Source organism: Trachurus japonicus, chromosome 12, assembly GCF_045865225.1.
Source record: "Trachurus japonicus isolate A0001 chromosome 12, Traja_1.0".
Lineage (NCBI taxonomy): Eukaryota > Metazoa > Chordata > Actinopteri > Carangiformes > Carangidae > Trachurus > Trachurus japonicus.
Genome location: NC_140918.1, coordinates 24,271,728 through 24,284,508, shown reverse-complemented (window position 1 = coordinate 24,284,508; position 12,781 = coordinate 24,271,728). Strand labels below are relative to the sequence as shown.

The window sequence follows — 12,781 nt, the reverse complement described above, 5'->3', positions numbered from 1 at the left end:
AATGAGAATTGCGATTCATGTGTGAATCGATTTTTTTGGCACACCCCTATTAATTGTACAGGTCACATCATTTAAAGTTGAAAAGAAAAGGCATTTTTGCCTTAATTGTGGGACAGTGAGAGAGAGACAGAAAAGTCAGGGAGACAGAGAGGGGGGATGACAAATAGCAAAGTGCTGCAGACTGGACTGAAGCCCATGGCCACTGCTGTTATATGACAAAGCCTACATGGCTCTACCAGGTGAACCACTGGGCACCCGAGTGATATTCAGTCACTACCAGCCAGTCCATTGCTTACTGTTCAACAATTAGCGACTCACTGCGGTTCAGCTTAACCGCCTTTTTTTTCTCCTAACACTACTGTCACCAGATGCAGTACAAGACAGCTCCCAGGAAATGAGAAACCATGGCAACGACTGAGAGTTCCTGTCAAAATACATATATACCTTATAATGAAATTATAGTGGAAACAAACAAATATTTAATGAGAACTAAGTAAATTCAATTCACTACAATTCACTAGGGCAGCAATGTGAGGGAGCAGTATTGAAGTGTATAAACATCAGAGTGTCACAGCGGCAGAATGATTGAATTGTGAAAGTCATGACTGAGTGAGTTGAAAGCAGATAGTGATTCAGATTGTTGGTTGTGATTATTCTATAATCATTTGGTCAGATCACCACTAACTGAGCCTATGTCTAATCTTTCTGCAAGAAATGTCACTCAGCCAGTGTCCTTGGTTAGTCCTTGGCTTCATTTGAGTTGAGACTGTTGATGACTTGTTCTTAATTAAATTTCTAGTTAAAGCTTAGAAAATACTTTTTTGTCCCCAAATGAATTTGTATATGCAAATTGTTTGTTTGTTTTGTTTTCCACTTCAGACTCAATGCTGACTCAAGCATTTTTTTGCCTTTATTAATTAACCTTGATTTTTACCTGATTTAAATCGTAGCTTGTTGTCGATTAAACCCATTTTATTATGCTAATTGGTTTCACCTACACTGGAGACATATCACCACTGCTGTCTCTTCTGAAAAGCAGCTTAGACCCAGATGTTAGCGTTTGAATTTTGCATTACAGTACAAACTGCACTTACCTCCAAGCCTGTGGATTCTGAAACGACCTAAGGATCGTAAACTTTTGTCCTTGTTTTCCCTTTTCTCTCTGTGAAAATGGCAAACAGCCATAACGGTTTCATCTCATAACTAAAAGGTTTAAACATCATATATTAACCTTACCTTTAGAACGAGTCTTTGATTGCTCTTCACTCATAAACTGTTTCTCTAATAGCCTATAGAGTATGCAGTGACAAGGTTAACGTAATATCCAAAGGTATGCTTGAGTTATTATCTTAGGCTTGGCTAACACTAATTCTTTCAGTTATTTCATTTTGTCACATTCTGGTGCAGTAATAATGGATATTGTTATCTCTGGGCTGACTGACGCAATGGTGCGTAGGTAGATGTGATGTTTGCATTGTTTGATTGACATGGCGATGCAGCTGTGAATGTGATTTATATGCATGAGTATTATTGATGTGAGTATTTTCGTTTTGTCGACCCTTTTGTCAGCCTGTTCGATGTGCTGCTATGCAATGTTTTTCCTGCTATAATTAACAGCTCTGGTCAAACCAGTCGACACATTATTATTGCTTTAAAAACATACCATTTAAAAATGTTTTTCTCATCCGAGCCCTAATGCCCCCATCCCTTCACCACACACACAGTGATGCCCTTGATTGAACTTGTGGAACAGCACTCTTAGGAGAGGGCAGGGTGTGTAGTTATGCCTGAAGCTAACTGGAGCATATTGACTTTATTGTGCGCAAAGAATAACACTTCAACACACTTTGCATCCGATGAAGACACAACTGCAGCCAATAAATTTCAATTAAAGAGCAGGCTCTGTGCACCAGTGTCCCCCCCCCGGGCTCCACTTACGGACCGAAGCTACACTCAAACTGAACACCTACTGAAATGAGCCCCGCACTGCAAATGTGGTAAACAGCGAAAAGCTAAATTATTATATAATTCCTAAAATACATCTTCCCCCCAATTACCTCATCTAGGGTCAGATTCCAATGGCAACCTCTCTGAAATCTCATAAAAGTGAGGCTGCTTGCCCACCCCCCGAGGACAGAGTGGATTCTGGCAGGCCCAGCAGAGTCAGCTGTCGTCTTCCTTGGCCGTGCGACAAGTTGATATTTCATTTGAATGCATGCTGCTCTGAGCACTGATGCAAAGGCTATTACCCAGAGTGCCCGAGTGGGTTGGCCAACAGTGTTAGGGCCGCATGCCGGGGCACTTCAAAGAAATGAAAAGTGCGCAAGAAAACAAAATATATCTACTATTTCTTATTAAATGGTCTACTGTAGGCTACCCCAGGTTACACACATGAAACGGAGGAGTTGTGTGTATGTTTTGCAGCAGCTCTTCAGGGTTATTGACTGGCAGAAACATAAACTTTTTTGATGTGTGCACTCATTCTATAGCTTTATTGTTAGTCCTTACAGTATTCTCACTTCTTTCCAGTGCATAAAAATGTATGTGAATTCTGGTGATTCATCAAACTTGAATATATATATACAAAATATTAAAACCAGTTACCTGTTTTATTGTCGCGGCTGATCGGTGCATTTGGTATATATAAGTATAATCTTTACTTCAGTGATGGGGTGTAATTAAGTAAAGTCTGATCACCGCAGACCTAAGAGGCTTCACTCTGACGATAAATAACATCATTACAGATGATATTACACATTTTTTATAGACCTTAAAGCTTAAGATATGCACTTTATTTCCTGCAGCCCCACCTCCTGCATTCCCTCCGCTCTTCGACTGTCTCCCTCCGTGACATGGAAGCCAAGGGTTTTAAAGTGTGTGATGTGTGACTAAGCTTAGGCAAGCAGAATTGTAGGGCACGGCAGCATGCGTGATATATTACAATTATTGAGTGTGTTCACTCAGATTTAGGGCACATAAAATTAAAAATATTTTCAGGGCACTGTAGTATGAGAAGTATTACCAGTCACGGGGCCCATCATGCAACGGTGATTAATTGGACACACTGGCATTACAGTATTGAAATGAAGTACCTTTTACACACTTAAAACCCATTATTTTACATCCATTAATTTGAAAATTGGAGTCAGCTGTAATTTTAACTCACAGCAAAAGCATGAAGCTGTAAAAGAAAAAAAGTGATATATGATAAAAGCTTATTTTACTACTACTGGAAGTGCACATACATGCGGAGATAGGAGGAGCAGCCTGCCCTAAATATGCACTATGGTGTGCCATACTTACAAGATATATGGAAAATAGAGCTCAGCTGGTTAATATCACACCATTAATGGCAAAATACAGCTTAAATGGGCCAGTATCCATTAAAAAGTGGAATGAAATGAGCAGTCAATTTTGTTAGCTCCAGTTATTCTGTCTGGATTTGTGAGGGATGTAGTAAGCGAGGTCTAGTGAGCCCATGACCTACTCAAGCATAACAGTGGAGGAGGGGAATGAAGACGGACAGTTCGCTCAACACTTTGACTGCGGGCCACTCAATAGGGAAAAGGAGAGGGGTCTGAATTATTGCCACTTAAAGAACTAATGACATGATTAGGTGTATGGATTCCAGATGACTGGGATTAGCCACATATAGTAGAATGCTTATTTATCCACAGGAGAAGCTGCCTGTGACATAGGCTACATCAGTGCAGCAGCGCTGGCCACAATGTCTATCGACTGAACTGTCTATCACGCTTACTGGCAATCCTTGATTTTGATTGGCTGACTGCTGTAGCCTTTAAATAGCCACATGCACCTTGGTTACACACACACTGAGTCGGTGCTCCAGCAGGTAAAGAGAGCAGCAGTGGCTTCACGCAGCGTAAGAGCTTTAAGCTATGGGTCATTGTGTGAAACTAATACAATGAAACAGATGAATCACTTTTTTAGTCAAAGCAACTTTAATCATGTTTTTGACATTTGCGTTAGTTTAGGCGTTTAAATCAGCAAAGCGTGGGTGGAGGAAAAGGACTGGTATAATTAGCTGTGTTAGCTACAGTAAAGCTAACAGCCTGTAGGGTCTGAGGGACTGCTGCAGGGAAGAGCACAGACAGAACCAGAGACAGAGGAAATGTAACCAGCAGAAAATCAAGAAAATTGTTGAAGCTGCCGAAGAGATTGTGACAGGGAAATAGAGGGAGCAATAGTGAAAGTGAACAGATATAACAGCCTGTGTGTGTTGTATTGAGTGTGGTTGAGACGTAAAAGCAAAAAGAAAAGAAATAAAATTTTCTCCCCATTTCTGAATTTGTCAAGGTTTTTAAAACTCCAGGAGCAGCCGAGTGTAACGTACTTGGTGCTGTGTGCATGTTGACACTGCCTGCAGAGAGGATTCACCCAGACACTGGAAGTGAATCTCAAAAACTTTCCAAACAGATAAAACGGATTAAATGAAGAGAGGTCAGTTTAATTTGAGTACAGGAGGCAGTTTGTTGGAAAAGGCCAAGGGAGGATAATAACTGACCACATGGGGGCAAGTAGTATAGTAGTTTCATGATTAATTGATGATTTCTTAAATCAATAGCTCACGCTCAGCTTTGTCATCTCACTTAATTGTCTTTCACCGACATTTTGAGACACAAAGTAAAATTTCAAATCAACAAATCTGATTATCAGATTACCAGATCAATAACTAAAGATTTCATATATTTTTTTCATTGATGATCAAATTAACTGTTATTTGGCATTCCTATCGGTGTTTTTAGAGACAATTTAGATCTCTGCTTCAAGTGCTATCTTATTAGTTGTCACAGTGAAGCTTCCCAATAAATCTTACACAGACAACAAACAACTGATCTTAAAAGCAAAACATTTGGATCACAGAAACCACAACCTTTTACAGCCAATTTATAGGAACCACATACTCTATTCGTTCCAGGGCGTAAAATATAATTTGCCTGGAGAAAAACCTTTAAAAAAAAGGTTAATTGGTTATTTTTGAATGTCAGGCGTCTTTTATACCAGCAGGTTATTTTGTAGCCATGAAAGGCGCCCTCCGTGGGAAAAAAAAAAGGCAGCGCTTAATGAGAAGAGCTGGACGGAAGTCCGCTTGGAAAAGTGACTTTTTGGAGGAACTTGGGCCAAACGGTGCTGGTCTGGTGCCTACTGTCTCTCAGCAGCTGCCCTGCTGGATACTGGAAGGACTTTGGTCTTTGTGAATATCCAGCATGCATACATTTAAAGCTTGTCTTTGTAGTCTGCTATTTGAATCATGTAGGATGCACAATCACAAAGCAACATACACTGTTTTACATGCACTGTTGGTAAACTGAAAACAATCTCCATAAATCTGAGCTGTTGGAGCACTAGCTTATATTCCTATTAAATATTTAATTATCTACTGCTGTGGTGTTCTGATCAGACATCATGTTTGTGGATGATGAGGATCCATGAAATATAGAAAAAAAGCATTTAAGTTATGAAACAGCATAGAGATTTTATTTTGGTCTTGATATCTGCTCTTTTATCCAGCTACTACTGCAGCTACTCCTTATCTTTCCTAGACACTGGCAGAAGCCTAATTTCTCTTGCTCTAAAGATGCATAAAACGTACTGATTCCCTCCGACTGCAATGATTAAAGCACAACAGAAACTATTTAATCTGATGACTTTTAGTAAGTGCAGTCTGGTAGGAGTGAGGTTGTTTTATTTTTAACAATCAACTCATAAAGGAAAACCTCTATCGATCACTCAGCTCAGTGAACTGCATGAGGCAGATAGTTTGATTCCCTAATAGCTGCACCCAATAAATCAGCCATATCACCCAGGTCTGCAGCCTTCACTCCCGCAGCGCTCCACATCTGGACTCAGCCTGTCAAGAGCTGACAGCTCAAAGTCTTCACAGGCCCATAAAATCACACATATCAAGAACTTTACTGACTCTGGCTTTCCTGTGGACGCCACACACACACAGACAGTGGCACACACGCACACACAAAAGTTATTGGCTTGTGTGCAGGGAGGCAGAGAGCTGCGCTGATCGATATGAGTGCTGATGTCAAAAGATCAGCACAAACCGAGACGTTTAAGCTGGGCACCGTGAGGCGGGCCTGCTGGAGAGCCTGAGGAGTTGACATCATAGATGATGAGTGTGAGTGTGTGAGTGGTGTGCCGGTAATCAGTAAAGGTAAGGTTATGTCCACCCATTCGGGGTTGTAAAAAGCAATATATACTTTTAGCACTTTATGCCTGTGATTAATCAAGGCCTTTGTGCAGCAGAGTGAATTTAATTATTTCTGTTTAATACACTGTAAGCGCTAATTTTACATCGACAAATTATCCATAGTATATTAGTTAACTGGTTATGTCTGTGGAGCCCCTGCATGCATGAATGCAGTGGGAAATATCATAAATGCAAGAGAATAAAAGAAACGCTTTGTGCATTCAACTAGCAGCAGCAATAAGACTCCTGGTATAATCCTTCATAATAAAAGCACCACCTCCTACCATGCATACATTTGGCACTGATCTTGCACAAATTTCTGCATATCCAAATGTTACTCCTGATGTGGAGCAATGTTAAACTGTGTGTTTAAACTTTTGTGAGAGAATTCAAAAGTCCCGTCTCCATGGTGGAACTTTATACAAAGAGGCCGTCCTCATTAGAAGATGACCACTGACAGCACTGGTCATTCATTAGAGGCCCTGAAGACCTAACTTCAGACTCTTATTATTAGCACTGGCCTCAAACCTTGACTCACATTTTTCTGCTCTGAGTTAAAAAGAATCTCAGTATTTCCTGTAAAACATTTCTGAATTTGTGCTGATATCATTGAGACTGGATAAATAGTCATCTCAGGCACCTATCTCTCTTGGCAGTGTCAATGTTGAAGAGAAATACTTAAGATATCAAAACACTTTGAAAGGGCTTAAAATTACCGTTCTATTTCCCTGACAAATGACATTTGAACAGAGGTGTATAGTAACGAAGTAGATGTACTTCGTTACACTACTTAAGTAGTTTTTTTGAGGATTTGTACTTTACTGGAGTTCTTTTTTTAATCAGGACTTTTACTTTTACTTCACTACATTTAAAAGTTAAAAAATATACTTTTACTCCGTTACATTTACGTTTGCCACCTCGTTACTCGTTACAAATTAGAATTGAAATATAATTACCTGTAGGCTATATGACCAAATAATCGCCTGCGTGCAAATATGCGATTGTGCTCTAAAAGCCGTCGGAGCTCCGACCCCATTCACTAAAAGCCTGTTCAATGAAATGCCCGGGTGATTACTAGGCTAGTATTTGAATCTGCGATAGTGCAGGATTCACACAGTCTCTGTCACTACGACCTGCTGCTGCTGCGGAGAGCTGTGGCCGCAGACGGCTCCAAAGATCCTCTATGCGTAACAGGATCGATCACTCTCATGCGCCAATTGATAAATTTCGTTTTTACCGCGCACCACTGCCACTGCGTGCCTGTTGCAAATACCTGCCTGGTTCTTATAAACGCCGGGCTGCAAGGTGATTGAGCATATTAAACGCCCGGGCCACTAATGATCATATACGTACACAGACAGACGCTTGCTTTATGTTCTCAGGCAGACGTAAGACACTTGATTCACTCACTCTACATGTTTTCTCAGGTGTTTTTTGGTTTTATCATTCCACATCTATTCACCTGAAAGTGAAATAAAACAACACACAAGCAAAACAAGTGGTTGTTTTGCTTCTTTTTATGCTAAATACTTTGTACTTGTACTTGCACTTTTGATACTTGAGTATATTTTTTCACAAAATACTTTTGATACTTAAGTACATTTAATGTGAGCTACTTTAAGACTTTTACTCAAGTAATTTTCTTATGCGTGACTTTTACTTTTACTAAAGTCGTTTTTTGTTATGGTATTTCTACTTTTACTTAGTTACTTTTTTCAAGTACTTTATACACCTCTGCATTTGAAGTCTTGAAATCAATGGCAGCTGTCACTGAGGAAGACGGAAATAGTGTTATTATATCACTTTAACAAAGTTTTTATCTTGTCTATCTTGTAACTATGGCCACCACCCTTTCCATTTTAGTTGCCTCAACTTAGAGATACCATATCTTACACTTTTTGATGTTTTATTTGAAGTGTTGGTCCATAAGAAGATATATACAGTAGTGGTTTGGAGAAACAAATATCACCTACTTTTGATATATAACAGATTTCACGAGTTCAAAAACTCAGAGAAACTAAAGAATTCCAAAAGTTGGATGGTGGATCTGGGTGGGCGGGGCTTGAGGCATGGCTCAGACTGAGCGGTGATTGCTTTGTTGTGACATCAAAAAGTTGCAAAAGGCCTGACGGCTTGTTTAAAGGTTTGGTTTTCTGAATACTGGCTGTGTGCGTTTGTCTGTGTTGACGGAGGCTTTGATATTTTCCCAGTATTGATATAGAACCTGGACCTGTTTTATAATCAAAAAATACATGAGAATCCACCTTCATACAGTACTAAATGTGTTAACATTACGGGTGGTAGACATTCATGAAAGATCTGTTGTGTTGTTGTGGAAGGCACTGACGACTGCTTGTTGTCACTGAGGCTGGAAGATTTGCATGCAAATAAAGCCAACGGTATAAAACAGCCAGCATATTCAAACGTATAAAACCATGACAACCAGATGTCCAGTGACATATACAATACACAACACATTATCATGTGCCTCTCGGTTCGGGGTCTTTTTGTTGTTGATGTGTGCAAGCTCAGCTTCCAGTGCTTACTGCCAGGCTTCTGTTCCCACTCGTGTATCACTGCCCATATTTCACTGCATGAGTTAAATGTGCATGCAAGACATTGTTTGGGAAGGTCTCTCACAGTTCTATGAGAATTTCGAGGAAAACACAATAATGGAAGAGGAACACAATTACATACTTGGAAGAAGCCTGATGCACCACACACACCACAGTCCAACACTGCGGCACAGCAAACTTGAATTAATGACTATATAGAGGTATGGAGAAAGAGTTCTATGTCTTATTCTGTGTTTTGTGACAGTTTGATTTGATGCATGTGGGAAGTGCTGAAGTGAATATTACTGAACTGCTGCAAAAAAGTGCCTGATGGGGGTTTTCAATCAGACTCTGGATGGGGAAACATGCTTCACACTGACAGAATAATCCTTGGTGATGGCTTCAGCTATTTTAATATCAGCTACAGCTGCAGAACTTTATTGTTGAAGGTTTCATACTGGTTTTTTGTTGTTGTTGTTTTGTTTTTTTTGCTCTATCATGGACTCATGGGAATGATGTACGTAGATTTACAGGTCAGGCCACAGATAGGTGATTAAATGAAGCCGTGTTGGCCTTGCTAGTCAAAAAGATTTTACTCCTTTTTGCTGCTCTGCTCGTTATTTCTGTTATGCTGGCAACACGTTTGTTAATCATTTGAATGCCAAATATTCTCTGATCTGCATTTCTGAAATGTGAAGATTTTCTGCTTTTTTTCTTGTTTTATATGAATGTGAGTTGAAAGGTCGGTCGGATGAAACAAACTCAGATGGAATTTGTGATGGTGATTTTTTCATATTTTAGACTGAGTTACTGATGACTTTATCAAAAAGCCATCAGTACTCAAAAGAACAGTTAATTGCTGCACTGTAGATTCTACTCTCCAAAGTCGTTACTCGATGTAGTTGTTACTCACAGACACTGCCAAACCAGACCCAGCCCATCTGTGTCAGAGACTAGTTTCACCAACGGCAGGGAGAAGTAACTTTTTCCTTCTGATTGAAGATGCCCACACATGAGGGGAACAGAAGGTGATGGATGGGGTGGATCCAATCAGAGAGGGAGCCTTACTCAGGAGTGCTGTTATTCTAGCAAATGCAAACACTTAGTATGGCTTATAGTAATTGTGGTGACATAATTAAAACTGTAATAGAATGTGCTCATTAGCAGCACTAAGCTACTCATTAGGGAAAATGCCACAATTCTGCACAGATGTGTGGGCAGCATGCATCCCTCCAGCCTGTGTCAGCTCGTCAATTTTGGGAATTAAAAAAAAAAGAATACGGTAAAAAATAAAACAAAATAGCAGTTGACATTCAACAAGTGAGAGGTCAAGACAAACAAAACGAGGGCAGTTTACAGAGCAAATCGAGTCCGGCGCTCTGTCTCTCCCTCTCTCCCTGCAACCTAACCTCCTGTCAAACCCTGTGTGTTTTCTGAGCGTGTGCCCCTGTGCGTGCACGGGCGGCGCGCGCGCCCGCTCGTGAATAATAGCCCATCTACTGCGATTTTCAACAACAGAAGTTGCACTGAAAGAAATTGCGTGAAACACCGTGAGACCGGCTCCAGAGTGACAGCATCATTTCAGCGCGCGGGGCTGTTCAGTCACAATTCTGAACACCCACAAAGAAGAGAAGAGAGGAGAAGAAAAAAGGCAAAGCCCCTGAAACACTGAAGAAGAGAAGAAGTGTGGGTTTGTGAGGCTGGCTGAGCTGAGCGGTGATTTGAAGCTTTGGAGCACTCTCAGTCAGTAAAATGGAGGAGGTGATAGGCAGTGTGGGATGTGATTGTAGGTGCCCAGAGCTGTCAGGGAGAAGCGGGGAGGTAGAAGGAATGGGATGGAGTCAAAACATGTCAGAGGTTTGAAAGAAGACAGGGAGGAAGCTGAGGAGGAGGAGGAGGAGGAGGAGGAGGAGGGGTGGGGGGCAGGCCATAGATAACAGACACATCTCATCATCAGGAATCGGACATTTATGGTCAGGGTGGGATTGTGTGAATGAACTTGTCACTGCGGCTCAAACAGCAAAAACAAAAAAAAAAACCTTATCTGACACTCTATGCGTTATTAAGCTTCTACTCATTGTGCACCGCCACACACATCCACATCGGTCGACACCACTTAGACATGATAAAGGTGAGAGCATTATTGTCTCTCTCTCCTCCCCCTTGATGTCCAGGGGCATGAACACTCCCGCCTGCAGCAGCCTATTTACATTCAGGAGCAGAGGATGATGAACACCTATCAGTGCTCATCATGATGCTTTTAACTAATAATACTGAGTCTGTCTGAGGGAAATCTTTGCAGAGACAAGAGAGAGGGGGGGAAGAACACAGTCTACTGCAGATGTCAGCTAAGCTTGCTGCGCAGGAATAAGCCGCGAAAAAAAATTGGGAGAATTTTTCTAAACATTCACACAGTCACAGATGCGCCAGAGGAGGCAAAACAAAACATACACACACACCGCTCTCTGATAATGTAGACCACAAGTGCTCTCAACTAATAACACGAATAATTTGCAGACTCCCGGGCTCTCAATTTCCATCCAATCGATTCTAAACGAGACAGTCCCTCCGCTCACTTACCCATGTTGTCTCATCGGTCCGTTCCGTTCCCTCCGTCCTCCGTAGCGCAATCCACCGCACAGATCACGACTTCCTCCGTGCCGCCTCTTCCTTTTCCCGCACCTGGAGAGCCGCGGAGCTCTGTGCGCCTCTCACGCGACGGGTGACTCACCTGCCTTCATTCTAAAAATGATTCAATAATAAAAAAAATAAAATAAAAAAATACACTGACGCTGGATTATAAAAAGCTTTTAAAGTTTGCGGCCATGCCTCCTTGACGCAGCTTAACTTTCCAAACCTGTAACGTATAACTGTGCCATCAAGCCCCGGCAAGTTGGAAGTCAAACAACGCCTGGCTCTATTGGGTTTTCTCACCCGAGATAAAACATAGTCAGTGTCGGAACAGGCTGCCCGCCACAACGCAGTCGGTCACACGCCGGGAGAAAAAAAAGAGAAAAAGTTGAGATGCGGGGATGAGTGGATTGAGCCGCGGGGGGAGCGGTGCGGTCGCTGGTGGAGGTAAATGTCCTCTGCGCAAACATCCAGTGGAGCCGCGGAGACGCCAGGCAGCGATCACAGCCAGGCACGGCCACTGTCAGGGACCCCTGTGCAGTCAACTGGCGAGCAGGTTTCCGTGTGCGCGCCCGGCTGCGTGGAGGAGCGTGTGCAGGCGCGCGCATGTGGGGGAAAGAAAAGGAGAGGGCGAGAATGAGAGAAAGTGTGTGTGTGAGAGGGAGAGAGAGAGAGCGTTCAATGCAGTGTTTAGCAGCTGGAAGCAGATTTGGTCAGATCCCAGATTTGCTTTTGTTTTCTCGTTGATCTGCTTTATCCATCTTCATCACCACCGACACAAACACACCAGCCCCCCCTTTACTATGCTTTTCTTCTGTAAGTCTATTATGCAGGTGTGGTGGAGGATGTGCTGAGGGCTATATGTGGTGATCATTATAGCATGAGTGGGAAGCCTGCCTGATCCCACCTTATGTTGCATAATTATTGGAGCTAAGGAAAGCTAAATGCAAGATTCCTATTGGAGCAGAGAGGCTGTTGGACAGGTTTCACCTAATTTAAAAAAGCATTATACTAGTGAAACATTTCAAAGTCCCTCATTATGGAGTACGTCACTGTCCAAACAAGAAAACCCCAATATATTTTTGATTTTATGTGATCATAAATATCTGTGATTACGCCTTTTTGGCAATAACTGAAGTCTCGCTGCAATAACATCTTTCTCTAATTTGAAACACTCAGTTGCAGTTATATCCTCAGTCCATAACACTTTCAAATGTTTGATTTAGTCCCACCTTTTCCAATCAGTTCAGATTGTGATTAATTCCTGGAGTGGTGTTAGTCATACAGTTGGTACTTATCTCAGATGATTCAGACGCAAGAGATGAAGAACGATGATAAATTATCAGAATGTTCCCATTTTAAGAAACAGATT

At 41.6% G+C, this 12,781-nt stretch overlaps 1 protein-coding gene across 3 annotated transcripts in view; it reads right to left on the bottom strand.

Annotated features, from left to right (window-relative positions):
• Nucleotides 1-11,975, bottom strand: part of lrrtm4l1 (leucine rich repeat transmembrane neuronal 4 like 1) — a 69,963-nt gene extending 57,988 nt beyond the window's left edge. For all 3 annotated transcript variants that reach the window (XR_015037288.1, XM_085793895.1, XM_085793896.1), the window contains exon 1: nucleotides 11,359-11,975. Coding sequence is in view for 2 of the 3 variants with exons in the window: in XM_085793895.1 (XP_085650021.1) it covers nucleotides 11,359-11,362 (4 nt within the window). In the remaining variant the exon portion in view is untranslated. The remainder of the gene's footprint in view (nucleotides 1-11,358) is intronic.
• Between the last annotated feature and the right edge of the window lie 806 nt (nucleotides 11,976-12,781).